Source organism: Capricornis sumatraensis, chromosome 1, assembly GCF_032405125.1.
Source record: "Capricornis sumatraensis isolate serow.1 chromosome 1, serow.2, whole genome shotgun sequence".
Classification (NCBI taxonomy): domain Eukaryota; kingdom Metazoa; phylum Chordata; class Mammalia; order Artiodactyla; family Bovidae; genus Capricornis; species Capricornis sumatraensis.
The window spans coordinates 193,836,092-193,851,696 of NC_091069.1; the positions used below are offsets into that span (position 1 = coordinate 193,836,092).

At 37.4% G+C, this 15,605-nt stretch overlaps 1 protein-coding gene across 2 annotated transcripts in view; it reads right to left on the bottom strand.

Moving 5' to 3' along the window:
- Positions 1-39: 39 nt before the first annotated feature.
- Positions 40-15,605, bottom strand: part of ACTL6A (actin like 6A) — a 29,574-nt gene continuing 14,008 nt past the window's right edge. For both annotated transcript variants that reach the window (XM_068972044.1, XM_068972050.1), the window contains exons 4-14: positions 14,153-14,253; positions 13,433-13,530; positions 8,735-8,829; positions 8,357-8,463; positions 8,172-8,261; positions 6,701-6,762; positions 6,215-6,329; positions 5,985-6,065; positions 4,106-4,201; positions 1,609-1,695; positions 40-437 (exon numbers count right to left, since the gene is read on the bottom strand). In XM_068972044.1, coding sequence (XP_068828145.1) covers positions 357-437; positions 1,609-1,695; positions 4,106-4,201; positions 5,985-6,065; positions 6,215-6,329; positions 6,701-6,762; positions 8,172-8,261; positions 8,357-8,463; positions 8,735-8,829; positions 13,433-13,530; positions 14,153-14,253 — 1,013 coding nt within the window. In that variant the 3' untranslated portion in view covers positions 40-356. The remainder of the gene's footprint in view (positions 438-1,608; positions 1,696-4,105; positions 4,202-5,984; positions 6,066-6,214; positions 6,330-6,700; positions 6,763-8,171; positions 8,262-8,356; positions 8,464-8,734; positions 8,830-13,432; positions 13,531-14,152; positions 14,254-15,605) is intronic.

Below are 15,605 nucleotides of genomic sequence, written 5' to 3' on the forward strand. Positions count from 1 at the left end.
AAGCCTAATGTAAAAAGCATAGGCAATAAAGTTTTACTAGTCAATAAAAAGCAATTCTACCAATCCACTGGTAATATACTAAACAGAGTTGGAAAGCATTTTACTGAAAGCAAACTATTTAGAGAAAATAGACATTTATACAAAATTATAAAATGCTTGTAATAAGAATAAGTGCATTTCAAGGAAAGCACAAACTTATTTTAATTTATAGAACCAGTTAAAGCCTTAAAAAATTTAAGTGGAATTGAAATATGCAAAAATGTATAAACATCCTACAAAAGATGGTTGTTCTTTTCCTGAGTATACTAAAGCTATGAAACGTAAGGGGACATAGAAGGTAGAGATTTGGGAACTTATCAAGGGCATTTCCTTTCTACACACTGCTTTCCTCCTTCTTCATATTCTTGTTTGGAAATCCACATCTGCTGAAAGGTGCCCTGTGAAAGGAAAGAAAAATTACATATATGTACCTTTCTACTGGGAACAAATTTTTAAAATATTTTCACAATTCTGAATCTTTTAAGAGCTCTTACACCTCTCCCCAAATAGTACTCAAATTATACCCTTCTTATTTCTGCCCTCCTCTAGAATACCCAAAGACACTGTTTATACTGTCTTGAGGACTTAGAAAATGCTGGGAAAGGAAGATGAAGGAAGAGTTTAGCTATGATGGCTTGGTTAACAGCAACAACAGAAACTGCTGGAAGGCTTGATCCTAGTACAGTATTTATGCAATGTTCTAGCATTTGATTAACGGTAACATTGAGAACTCGGACTAGGATAAAGTTTGGCAAGCACACAAACGACAGTACACGTGCACTATTCTAAATAAACAGAAGGTGAAAGGAGGAAAAGGACCGGAGGAGGAAGGATCCTGGACTACGTTACTACTAAGACGTGTAAGCAGGAGAAATCCGTTCCCTGTGACTACTCAAGTGGATTCGTACGTATTCAGTTTTGAACTAAGATCTATTAAGAGACTAGAAATAAAACATAGACCAGAAACATATAAATGGGCAGTTAAAAACATTAAATAGTTAATAGCTTTTAAAAATATTTAGCGTAAGTACTCATTTACTTTGGCTGCTCTGAGGTGAAGGGGAAATTTTCCAAATTTAGGATACAGGTAAGTGCAAGAATTTCCTCCTGATTTCAAGGTAGGAAGCCCGGCCAAGCAACATGCAAACCTCAATACCATGACTTCACCATCTGCCCCAGGAACCAATTCCTGACTTCTACCTCAGCAACAGGCCAGGGAGCAACCAGAATCTAAGAAGAATGATTTAATTTTAAGTGGGCTGCAGAATAAGTCCTGACCAGTGCCAATGTGAGTACTGTTAGAAGAGGCATGGATAAGTTAACAGATTCCCACCTTGGAGAGGGAAACTGTAATCAGACTGACAATACCCATTAATAAGGCAATGAGGCATTTTTGTCATTTCAGAATAGGTAAGCATAGGTCCTCTACAAATGTGATAGATAAAAAATGCAAAGATCAATGATGCACAGGAATTATTTTAGTCTTTTTACTAAATTTAGTATTTTAAGTGATACATTCAAGTTAAATAAGAATCTTAAACTATTTTGCAAAGTAGTTTATCTACTAACCAAAGAAGCTAGAATGGAGCCACCGATCCATGAACTAAACCTCCGTTCTACTGTCGTATTATTTGCAATCAGTTTCAACCGCATACTCTAAAACAAAAGGAAGAATAAGTATTAGTGTGATCAAATAGAACAGGGCCTCAACTTAGGAAATTCAATTTTGATGACATTAGTGGCTCTGGTTCAAGCACTAATTATACATAATTATTTTGTAGTAGCTAGGTTAATAATAGGCATAGGTTGAACTACTGTATAGGATTTTAAAGTACTTTGGCTTGTGTAATTTAACAAATTATGAGAGGTAAATGGTAACCCACTCCAGTGCTGTTGCCTGGAGAGTCCCATGGACAAAGGAGCCTGATAGGCTACAGTCCATGGGGTCGCAAGGAGTCGGACAAGACTGAGTGACTTTACTCACTCACTCAGCTATAAACTTCAGAAAACTACATGCTAGAGAGTATAGTATTCAGAATTTCACCTTGAAACAGCAAATATGTATTTGAACACTTACTATATATCAAGTAGTGTGCTAACTACTTCATATATTATTTCATTTTATCAACACCAAGTATAATTATTACCCCAACTAGCTGCCCTTTCTGCAGTCGTCCTCAACTTTCTAACTTATTCTTTGGGCTTTCGTGCTATCTTGGTTCACCCCCATCTCCCATTCCTTCTTGCCCCCATCCAAACCAAAATGCACACGTCAGACACAGGGAAGTTTATTCACACTGCTTTCTTTTCAGATTAGTGTTTCTGTTACGCTTCAACACCCTCTCGATAAACATGGTTTTATGGCTCAGCACTACCCCTATCTCACTTCCTGTATGGAGAGATCTCCTTACCTAGGAATTTGCTTCTGGGGATAGTTCTCAGATTGTTGATACTTACCAGTTACTCTATATATGAACATTCAGTTTGAGTCTGTGCTGCAGCAAGGGTGGAGTATGTAGAATGGGAAGGAGAGGTGCTGGGAGCAGAAGGGATGAACACGGGGTTTTGTAGGTGAGGAACTGGTCAAATCCTATTACAATGGATTTCATTAAATTTTAATTGCCTCCTAAAAGACAAAGATAGCATCTACCTGGTCTTGATCAGACCTTGGACAGCCCATGTCTATATTCATTATTCTGGGACTTTCTTTGAAATCTAAAGTACTAAATCAAGGTATATTCCAGATCAGTCTGTATCTCCAAAAATGTAAGGAGATGTCAATCTAGTGCCTGTATCAATACTTAAAGACTGTGGCATAAGTAAAACATTCAAATACACAGCATCTATAGATTCTGTTAGGGCCCATCTAATCTCTAATAAATTTTTTTAAATGTAGTATTTATTGCAGAATACCCTACAGAAAACTACTTGATGGATGTTTAAAAATCTAAAAATGCCTGTTACTAATGTACCATGTACACCAACTTCTCTCTAAACCAGATTCTTCTATCCTTTTTGAAAGTTATCATAGTGTACCAAGGAATGTTTTTAATAAAACATAAAAGCTCTTCAGTCCTCTGCCAGATTTTACCCTGTAAATTTGCTATGTAAGTGATATGACTGGTACCTATCTTTCTGGGTTGAACTGTATCTTCCAAAGAGGTACGTTGATAATCCCCAGTTCCTGTGAATGTGACCTAATTTAGAAACAGTCTCCGAGAAGAGGACAGACCCACAAGAGAGAATGCCATATGACGATGGAGATGGACACTGAAGTGCTATAACTGCAACCCAAGAAACGCCAAGGATTGTTGCCAAATCATCAGATGACGGGAAGAGGGAAGGAAAAATTCTCTTCTGCAGGTTTCAGAGAGCATGGCCCTGATAACATGTTGATTTCAGAATTCTAGCTTCCAGACTGAGAGGTAATAAATTTCTCTTGTTTTGAACCATCTACTTTGTGGCACTTTGTTACAGCAGCCTTAGGTCATAATACACCATCGGATTCATCTTTCCAACCATATAGCACACCCCACTTCTATACAGACTACAAGCCAGCTACTTCAAAATGTTAGAATATACCCTCTTCCCTTCGTATTTTTGCACATATTTCACCTAGATGTTCTTTCATAAACTGTCAACCAACGGAACTCATTCATTGAAACAACTCTTCAGGAGGATTTCCTCTGACACTCCAGAGTGCTTGGCTGATGACATACTGAACCACTTAGCACATTACAGGTTTTCTTTTTTGCTGGTATAGTCCTCCTAGCTGACTAAGCCCTTGGTGGGAAGGGACTATATTTTCTATCCCTAGTGCCTAGCAGACTGTAGGCACTTAAGTATGGAATCAATGAATAAAATAAGATTCAAATAGTAATGGAGAGTAATGGGAGTAACTAATGTCATCTAGAAAAATTTTATTAATAAGGAGTATTAATACTATACCAGGCACACACAAGATACCATCAATCTACTGAAAAACAAACTGTATCTACATAGATTTTCCACCAGTAGGAGGATATATATGACTGAAAAATACCACTGAAGAACACACACAACTTACTGGGGGTGTTTTCTGAGAGAGTTCTCTGTTCAACCTGTCGGTAAAGCTCTGTATTAGTGTGTTTCCTCCTGCCACTATCACGCTGCCATAGAGACCCTGGAATGAAACAAAAATAAGTGAGCTCCAAATGTTTCCAACCATTTAAACACAACTACAGATAAAACTATGTGTTCCACTACAGTTTTTACTTTTTAAATTTTTTACTTCTATACAGACCAAGTTGTTTAATCCAGTGGTTCTCAATCCTGGCTGCACATTTGACTCATTTAGGGAGCATTTAAAACACTGGTGCTGGGGGCAATTAAATACAAATTTCTGGGGGTGGAGTCTAGGGAAAGTTTTGTGTTTGTTTGTTTAAAACTCTCCAGATGATTCGTGTATTAAAGTTTAAGAACCACTAATTTAAGGCAACTATTCTAAAATCCAATTGTAATTTGGCAGATAGCAGCCAGTACTTGAGAAGTTTATTTCCTAATTACATCATCTCAGAGTTCTCATCTAGAAGCTATGGCATTTAAAATTGGACAGATTATGGTGGGCAATACATACTCTGACAATAGTCCTGGCCAAAATGACTGCTACCTTTCTCTTCTGCAGGGATGACCTTTTTCAAAATCTATATGCTGAGGCTTCCTCCATCAAAAACAAATTCCCAGTAGTAAGGAGTATGTGTGCTAAGTTGCTTCAGGTGTGTCTGACTCTGCGATCCCAGAAACTGTAACCCACCAGGCTCCTCTGTCCAGGGATTCTCCAGGCAAGAATAATGGAGTGGGTTGCTATGATCTCTTTCTGGCCCAGGGACTGAATGTCTCCTGCATTGGCAGGTGAGGTTCTTTACCACTAGCATCACCCGGGAACCCCAAATAAGGAGTACATTTTGCCTCTAATTTGCATGTATGCATCAGAAAGTTAAATATCAGCCTGCGTTTTTAGTGGCTAAGTTCATATTTTTAACATTTATTCCATATTTTTAAAAATGTATTCCAAATGTCTATATAACCTTAGCTATTAGCACTAAGCTCTAAGCAAATGAAGGAACTAAAAAACTGAGGTAACACACTGGCCACAAATTAAAATCTAGGGTTTAAATAAGATATGGTCTATCTAATAGCATGGTATAGAATATAGAGTTGTGTCCAACTCTTTGTGACCCCATAGACTACAGCCTCCCAGGCTCCTGTGTCCACGGGATTTCCTAGGCAAGAATACTGGAGTGGGTTGCCATTTCCTCCTCCAGGGGATCTTCCCAACTCAGGGACTGAACGTGGGTCTCCTGCATTGGTAGGCAGATTCTTTACTATCTGAGCCACCAGGGAAGAGGTACAGAATATGGAGTCAGTCCTTAAAACTTGGCAAGAAATAAACTGATGAAAAAAAATTAAAACCTTGGCAAAGTACAAAAAATACAAAGTTTACATCTAAACTCTATGTAAAAGTTACATAATTTAAACCACACCTTCCTAAAAAGTAAAACTACTATATACGTTAAAAACCACTAATATAGTTTGGTTTGTCACATTTTAGGAAATCTCTAGACCAGCACAGTCCAAAAGAATTTTCTATGCTGATGAAAATGTTCTAGCTACATTTATAATGTGGCTCGTGCAACTGAAGAATTGAAATGTAAATTTCTATTTATTTTAGTTGAACTGCTATATGTGGCCAAAAGCTAACTACATTGGACACAACAGCTTTTGAGTTTTGCATTTTCCTTTTTCTAGTAGAACTTCATTTTTTTTTACATATTCTTTCATAAAATGGACTTCAGAGTCAGTGGCCAAAGTTGCCAACTTAAAAAAACTGATGGCCATTATAAATACCAGGGGCACTGGTTTGCCCTAAAAGATACCCTGATGCCATAAACAAGAGTAGCACTTACTGGTCTGATATCAATATCACACATTCCAACACTTGTAGTGACAACATGACTGACGCCCAGCATTGTATTTCCTGATAACCCCTACAACAGAACAGAAACCAGCAGTCACACAGAAGACCTTCAAACCATAAAGCACATCCAAAAAAGTTTGTAGTCTTATTTAGCTTTTGTAACTCCAAGAGATCTTTAAAGGAAAAAAATGAGGCTGATTATGAAATAAACTTTTATACCTTTACATTGGAAGGGTCAAATAATCCTTCAGGAATCTTTAACCGTTCTGCTCCAAAATCACAGTTGTAGCCATTGGGGAATTCATAATGAACAGTTGGCATCTGTGCAGCTACTCTGAAAGTGTATCAGACAATATTAAACAAAGACAAACATCCTCTTCAGAATTACAAACTATTATAAACAATATTGAGGAAGCATCAGCTTGTAAGAAAGCAGAGTGGTAAAATCTTATTTTCTTTCAAAATGTTATTCAGTATTTAACTTTTTATCTTTAGACCAGTTAAGCATATTCTACACATTTTTAACTAAACAAATCAATTTCTCTCATTTATGAAATATACAGTTTTTTTAAAAAGTTGAAGCATAGTTGATTTATAATGTTGTGTTAGTCTCTGGTATATAGTAAATTGATTCAGTTATATATATATATATGAAGTATACAGTTTAAATTTTAAGTCTTGTACAAAAAAAACAAGAAAACATACTGTTCATCGTAAGTTGAATCTGATACTTGAAGTACTGAGGCTTGAAAATCCTGGATAACACACTATGAATTAAAAAAAAAAAGGTTAAGAAACAAGATTATTGAGATTTGTCTTTGTAATCTATAGTTTCATAACATTATTTTCAAAATATTGTTCTTTTTTTTATTCCCTTTCCCATCCAAAACATTTTTCTTAATGAAACTGGACCACATTCCTGGATGGCTAACTCATTTCAAGGGTATAAATCTTCCCAGCCAAGGACTCTGAGCATCAAGAAACCTAATTCTAAACACTTGTATTACAAACTAAATTATATAACATTTAAATTACAACTGTTATGGAAAAAAATGATGAGATAAAAATAAGTGGAAACCCTTGTATTACAGTTCTACATAATAAAACTTTTTTTTACTTAAAAAAAATTTTTATTGGAATATAGTTGATTCACTATTTTTCCCTTTAAAATAAGCTTAAAAGCAAGACTTCATTAACTGAATATACATACATAAAATGCATATACATTGTATCTTATGGAACTTTTAATGACTGACATAGTATAAAAGTTACAAAACATGCAGTGAAATACATAGGACCTCTGAGCTACTAAGGAAAAATCTTCTAAGGTCTAGGTACAATTATTAATCATCTTCACAATTTTTCCTTGTATCGAACACCCACAAAAAATCTTTATCTTTGGGTGTAAAAAACTTGTCAAATATGTTATATCACTGCCATATTAGGCATCCCTGATGGCTCGGCGGTAAAGAATCTATCTGCCAATGGAGAAGACACAGGTTCGATCCCTGATCTGGGAAGTTCTCACATGCATCAAAGCGGCTAAACCCGTGCAACTATCAAGCCTGTGCTCTAGAACCTTCAAGCCACAACTACTAAAGCCACCATGCCCTAGAGCCCGTGTTCCACAACAGGACAGGCCACTTCAATGAGAAGCCCACACATCACAATCAAGAGAGCCCCTGCTTGCCACAACTTTGTGCAGCAGCAAAGACCCAGCACAGCCATAAATAAAAAAAAAAAAAAAAAAAAGAATGCATATTGTGGTGTGAGAGGTTGTTTTACTAACCTCTCCCCCGTCACTAAGTCATTCATGGTCAGAGATGGATTTTCAGTAAAGAAAACCTTTCCCTGGCTGCTTGTTATAAACAATAATACATTTTTTTATATAGCTGACTCAAGTTTAGGAAAGAAAATGTTAACGGAGCCATACTAGTTTGTTTTTACCCCAAAGCTCCTTTCAGGTCTTACCATAGTAGTTCAAGTGAATATAGAGTAGTTTGTTGATATCTGACAAGCATGAAAAGCATACCCTTCCCCCAGCCCCTGCCAAAAGCTATTAATTTTGTTTGCAAATATTATTAAAAATATAAGTTTGAAAATATAAAATGTTCATACTCTGTTCAAAGACTTACCGCGTATATAATGCTTTTGTGGAGAGAACAGGATTACTTACGTTACACATGTAATTGTGCCAAGACCTGGTAACCTGGGGCAGCTTCTCTTTTCTTTTCCAGTTTGCTGGAGACCCTTCACGAACAGCTTCCTAAGTGCCAAGAACAAGTGCTAGGTTAAGAGTTCACAACATGGGGGTGTGGAGTTGAAGGTAAGCCCCAGAAATAAAATTCAATCACCACTTACTTTTGATGCAATCATATATGGAGGAATCAGTTCTATATTCATTTCTTGGAAGAGTTCCCTGCACTGCATAGTGATAAAGTCTCCAGCAAGAGGGGACTTCACAATGCCTATGAAACAGATTACACAAGACTCAGTAAGAAAGCATTCCATCCAAGCTCCTTGGGATGAATTTCCTGTGTTTTTACACGATTATTTTTTTTCAAGGAGAATTAATGGAACTATCCTCCAAGCATGAATGAAGCCATGCCTCAGTTTTAAATATACACTATATACTACAGATTTTTTTTAAAAAAACATGACTTGGAAAGACTCTGATAGCCCAAGTCATTGCTTTATTTCATGATCTGTGTCCTCAGTGAACCCTGGTTAAAAACTTACCTTGCTGAAGAACATAGCCATCATGAACAGGAATTGCAGTGGTGTGAGTGGCTCCACTGTCCAAAATAAGCCCGGTAGAACGACCATTAGCAAATCTAGTTTAAAGCATTAAGGAAAAGAAAGTATCAAGGTTCCTAAAATAATGTTTATTAAAGGGAAGGTTTTTATTAAGGCATTTTTAAAACTTGCATCATGGCTTAAAAATGTGCTAAAGTAAACACAGGGATGAAAGTTGATATCAAATAATAACTGGTTTAAAAAAAAAAAAAACGACAACAGGCAGGACTTTCAGAATGGTGGTATGAGAAAGTCGGAGAAACCTTTATCCCAGAGAGAGACATCTGTTAAGCTGGTCAAAATTAGCACAATTATTCAAAGCCTCTGGCACAGATCAAAAGGGCTTCCAACAAATTGAGAAGCATTTAACAAAATCTACAGAAACTTGGTAAGAACAGTGGGAGGCTGTGCCATCTGAGCTAAAGACTAAAACCATTCTCACATAGGATTAAAGAGCCATTTCAGTTTGGCAGCTGAGTGGCAGTTATCATCTCTCCCAGCTCAATACGAAGAGCTATTCCAGGTAGATTCAACAGCCAGTGATTATCAGCAGACAGAATTTATCCCATTTTTCACAGTTCTGTGCTGCAGAAGCCCTACATGACATGAACATCACAAACTGACATTTAGGAGTAGAGCCATTCACTGGGTCATCCAACATTTACTGAGCATCTGTCGTGTGCCTAGTGACGAGTCTGGTGCTCAATAAAGAAGGGAAGCGGTCTCTTACTAGCATTCCTTCAGCACAGAAGACACAAAGAGGTGAACCAAAGCTGTCTCTGCCCTGAAGGATATCCTGTTTAGTGAAGAGAAGATCAATAAAACTATACAAAGAACAGTTCAGGATGCCCTGGGAGAGTATAAAGGAGTATAACCCATCCTTAGGAAACTCAGGTGAAAGCTGAGGACGGGGGCATGGCAAAGAGCTGAAACATGTGGGAAGGCTAGGAGGCAAGAGAGCACGGGAAGAGGTCTGGGAAGTGCAGAGCAGTTCAGCAGAGCCTGAAATAAGAAAGGCAAGACTGTGGGAAATGATTATGGCTTAAATCAGCAGGTTGGCAATTAACAAAGATGATTAGAGTTGCAGGGTGAAGAATGGGCAAAAGGAAGGGCTACACCTAATAAAATGGCAGTGCACAGAGAAATAAATGGATTTGTGGGTTTGGATTAGAGTCAGGGGAGGCTGGATAATACACAGGGCTTGATTACTACTTAATCTGAAGGGTTAATGAGAAAGATTTCTGGTCTAGACAACTGGGAGTAAGATAAGACACAAAGAAGGAATAAATTTGACGGGAGAGAAGAGTAATTCAATTTTGGATATATTGAGTTTAAAGTGCTTAAACAAATAACTAATAGAAAAAGTTCTAGTAGGCAGCTGGACATGGGCCTGGAGCTCACAAGAAAGATCTGGGATACAGATATGATTTGGAATTGGTCAGTGTATAACTGGTATCTGAAGTCAAGGAAACAGATAGTTAAATAAGAAAGAACATGTCAAGAGAGATGAAAGACTAAGAGCAGAAAACCAAGGCATGGGCAGGAATGAACAGAGAAAAGAGATCTGAGAATAAATGGCCAGAAAGGTAGGTTAGTAATTTATCTTTGCTATTACTGCTACTTCATTGATCTCTGATGGACTATATACATAAACACTAATTTTGTCTCTATTAGTACAAAGTGATACAGTAACACCAGACTAAAAGCATGTAAGCCCTCCTATAAATGACAGTTCTAAAATCTGGACAAATTATTTTCAGTGACCATTTCAAAACACTGGAAAGTATTTAAAAGTAGTCAAAATTCAGCCAAAACTAATTCTCATGAAACTGCAACTTGAAGGAGTAAGAACTGCAAGTCTGCACCCTCCTCTCCTGAGAGTGCTTCCCAGCTTCCAGGCTACAGCTCAAGAAAGCACTGAAGAACTGCAGCCTTAACACCTAGGTCTACACAGAGAGTTCAGGGCTGGAAGAAAAGCTAGACATTAAAGGTAGAAACTCTGGAATCAAGAGAACCACAGAATGGGCAAAACACAAAACCTGAGTATAAAATCTACCCAAATGTTTAGTTGACAACTGAACTATTCAAGTGCAGGACTTCAGGGGAACCAATAAAATGCAGAGAGAACAGGAGAATAATGCATTCTTGAAAAATGAGGGGCACCAATGATTTTGCTAACTTTGTAACTAAATGAATTTTCCGTAAGTATGCAGCTCGGCCAGCAAACAGCTAGCTGAAGCCTGCCTCTCAAACTGCGGTGTCAGAAGGGCAGAGCCTGAGACTGGCAGATGAGAAGCCAGCTATCAGTTAAGTCAGATAAAACAAACATTAATCTTTTCACTAATGTTTTTGTTTTGGAAAACAGTTATCTTTTTCATAAAACTGTTACTTGTGTTGACATTAATGTATCTATCCTTTTTTTTTTAAACTAATAAGAAAATGTTAAAAGAAGTCTTAGTTTTAAATTCTTAAACAGTAATATTGATAGCTATAACCTATAAAAACAAAAGCTCTGTGGCTTCTTGCACTTTTCCAGCATCTTGTTTTTTTTAATTTCATTTATGTATTTATTTTTCATTGAGCTGGGTCGTTGTTGCTGCGCTCAGGCTTTCTCTAGTTGCGGTGAGCGGGGGCCATTCTTCATTGTGGTGTGCAGGCTTTTTACTGCGGTGGCTTCTCTTGTTGTGGACCATGGGCTCTAGGGCGCACAGGTTTCAGCAGTCGCAGCACATGGGCTCAGTGGTTATGGCACACAGGCTTAATTGCTCTGTGGCATGTAGGATCTTTCCGGACTGGAGATCAAACCTGTGTCCCCTGCATTGGCAGGCAGATTCTCCACCACTGGACCACCAGGGAAGTCCCCCAGTAATTTTTTAAAGTGTAAAAGAATCCCAAAACCATGCTTGAGAAGTCAAAACCATCTTTAGAATAATACTAAAATGTTATTTGCCCTTTTCACTGTCATTCTCTCATGAATGTACAAGAGTTTTCCAGAGGCTATGTCATATATGATACACAGCAGACTGAATGCAAAGGCTAGACATGAAAATCCAACTTCTGCTATTAAGTCCAATGTTAAAGAGGTTTGAAAAATTGCAAAACGAAGCCACTCTTGTCTGGGATTTATTTCAAAACCATGGAGGAGGGAGTGGATATGGTTATATAGCTAATACAACTTAGCTTTGTGTTGAAAATGATTTAACCTGGGTGATGGGCACATGGCAGTTCAATATAATGTTCTATCTTCTTTTATATAAGAAATTTTCTATAATAAAAAGTTAAAAAATAAAACAATGCCAATTCCATTTACATACTCCTTGCAAGGAAGCAGCCAAACAGATCTTATGTTCAAATTCATAACTGCCATTTTCAAGCTGTAGACTGGAACCAGTTTGCTTGTTTTGATTCTGACTCCTGACAGGGTTATTATGAAAATTAAATGAGATAATGCACACAGAGAGTCTGCTAGTGCTCTCCATCCTCTACTCAAAACCTGCAATGGTTCTCTCAAGTCTAAAGTTCACATTTTTAAAATACAACATGCAAGGCTTCCACAGTCTGACCTAAACCTATTTTTACAATTCTCACTAAAGCTGAATATAAATCTTCAACTCTAAGCTCACTGTGAGGAATGCTTGCCCTTTCCACCTCCACACTTTTGCTAAAGTCATCTCCAAGACACAGCACGACAGACAAATGTTAGATCACAGCTACCACAGTGATTCTCACACATGTAAAATTCACTTGAATATGATAGCAATCCAGGGAGGTACACAGGATAAATGTGTAAAAGGTGAGGCTGATTTTAAGTACCTAAATCAACATCAGTTTATCAGCACTGTTACTTGAACTCTAAATATAGGACTCCTTTCCCTTCACCTTGCAACTAAATTCCCTCAGTTTTTTTGGGGGGGAGGAGGGTGGTGGGCGCACTACATGGCATGCAGGATGTTAGTTCCCCAATCAAGGATTGAACTCATGTCCCCTGCACTGGAAGTGCGAAGTCTTTAACCACTGACTGCCAGGGAAGTCTCAAAATTCTCTTTTCTTTACAAGGTTTGTCAGGCTTCAGTCTTCCTCCACTGAACTATAACTGCTATTTGAAAATTTCAGATGAATCATGTACTTCTTTATGACTTTTGCCAGTGCTATTTTGAAGTACTATTTAAATGTTATTTAGTTTTCAACAAGAATATTACATTATTCTTTGAGGTCAGGACATAGTATTTCCTTGTCTGTTCCTTAATATGCTCATAAAAAATATTTGGTGATTAAATCTTAAATGAATTTATAGACAACTTCCACTTTTCTCAGGCACTGGAGAGGAGGAAGGAAATGACACTCTTTGAACTCATCTAGGCCTTCTCTTCACATTCCCCTTCTAAAAACACAATTTTTAAAAAACTTTGTTAAATTAATGAGCAGAATTTGAGTGTTTATTTCCCATCTCCCTCTCACACTTTCATGCACATCAGTTCCAGTAAGAAATACTGAAAGACAGGTATCCAAAAAGCAATGGGGAAAACTCCCTCAACTTCTGACAAGCAAGAACTGACTCCTGTCTTCCTGCTGAGCACATCACCTTTAGCAGAACCACAGTCACTCATGAAGAGAAGCTGACTATTACTCTTTCAAGGATACGCTGTCAAAACGGCAGTTTTGCAAAGGAAGAATGCAGGAATGTTGTAGTGTTCAAACATCAGCTCTGTCAGTTTCTCTCTCTTTGCTCTGGTATTCCACTTGAGAGTAGGGAAAAAGAAATGCAAATTACTTATTGTTTAAAATCTAAAATGCTGATTTATCTCAAAATTCATTTCAGTACTGTATTAACAAAAATGTAAAACATTAAATTACCATGGAAAATCTTCATAATATCTTTACAACATTTATCTCTATGTATTTGTAATAAATTTAATAAAGTTTATTATCTGAAAAGTAAAATTGCTGCTATGAATTCTAGAAACTACAGACTTTTCAAAGTATAGAGTAATCAGGATTCTTATAAACATGAAGTATTAAATCTTAAGAATGAATCTAGTCACTCCTAAGATTGAGTAAAAAAGCAGATATACACTGCCCTTGAGGGATAAGAGACAATTCATGAACCAAAATGGGAAGCAGTCAAAGGAAATTAGATATTAAATTCCTGGAAAAAAATAGATAAATAAACACCAGAACCCACTAGGGTGCTTTACTGTTGTTCTTTGAGTATTTTTATTATTGAAATAATAAAAGTTGTAAGAGTATTTAAAAAAGAATCCCCCTTTCCCTCATTTTCAAAATATGAATTTCTATATCTTTAAAGAAAAAGAGTAAAATGAGTAAAAAAAAACCTAGAAAACTTGAAAAAGTTTGTCTTACTGGTGCTTCTGACATGAGAACAGGATGCAGGCTGGCTTCTGATTTGACATGCATTTTGTAGGTATGATCCAAAATAGCCTGGAAACTATCCCAATCTTCAACTAGAATATAAGATAAATACCTTGAAAACAATACTCAGTTGGAGATGAATACAGCATCTTCTGAGAGACTGTTTCTAATGGTTTAGCACTGATACTTTAATATACAGAACTGACTTGTTTTACAGCTCTACCGCATAAAACAGTACTTCATATAGACATTAGCTTTGTCTTCTAGATATGGCTCCTCCAGCCCCAACAGTACCATAACCCCTAGACCTGACCCAGATAAAATTAAGGTATCTAACACACCTAAAATACCAAACAAATAGTATTCAGTTAAGTACTAACTATAAAGCCCAAAACACAATTCAAATTGTAAGAGGAAACAGAATTGCATGATTTGGAGCTAACAGCAACAATCTGTATGAAAAAAAGACATAAAAACATTTTAAAAAATTTAAAGAAGAATACGTTTTCAATTTGCTTTCCATTAAAACATTACACTGACTGCTTGCATAAGTCACTAATGAACGTCTAACAGGTAAACCCAGTGGATCCTTTGCGTCTGTAATCTCATCTAGCCTCTCTAAATTACTGACACATTGATTCAAGAGTTCACAAACTTCTTCTGCCACAGACCAACAACGCATGGCATCATCTGTACACCATGTTAGTATTGTTATAGGCCTATCAGGATGGGTTTAACTCACTGCTCTGTTTTCTGGGGGCTGCTAGGCCTTCGTTGCTGCCCAGGGACTGCTCTCTAGTTGCAGTGCTCAGGCTTCTCACTGTCGTGGTTTCTCCAGCTGCAGAGCGCACGCTCCAGGGTGCATAGGCTCCAGCAGCTGCTTCACGTGAGCTTGGTTGCCCTCCAGCCTGTGCCATCTTCCTGGACCAGGGATTGAACCCACGTCCCCTGCATTGGCAGGCGGACCAGTGAAAGTCCAGAATGGGATATTTTGGTCAAGGCACTTCCTCTATAGCTTTAACTTCTCTTTCCCCTTCTTAGCATAAATCTCAATGCCACAGTTAAGAACAATGAGACTCACTGGACTTCTTTACTTCTCGAATTTTTTCTTTTCTTGGTTTTCTCCTGAATTTTCTCCTACTTCTCTAACTGTTCATCTCATTCCCCTTCATAGGCACCTCTACTGGTTAAATACAGAGTAAGTTTCCATAAGGAATCTCACCCTCAATCCTGTTTTCACCTCCCAAACTCTTTCTGGGTGAAAAAAAAAAATCAATTCCATGTCTTAAAATCATTTTTACTTGCTTATTAAACCGGCATCTATACTCAAACACTTTGAACTAATAAACTCTTGCTATGCAGAAAGAGTTAACTCAGCAAACCTGAGAAAGGCCTGCTTGCAAGGCTGACCCTTGGCTGGCATCTGGGAACTTGTCTGGTAAAC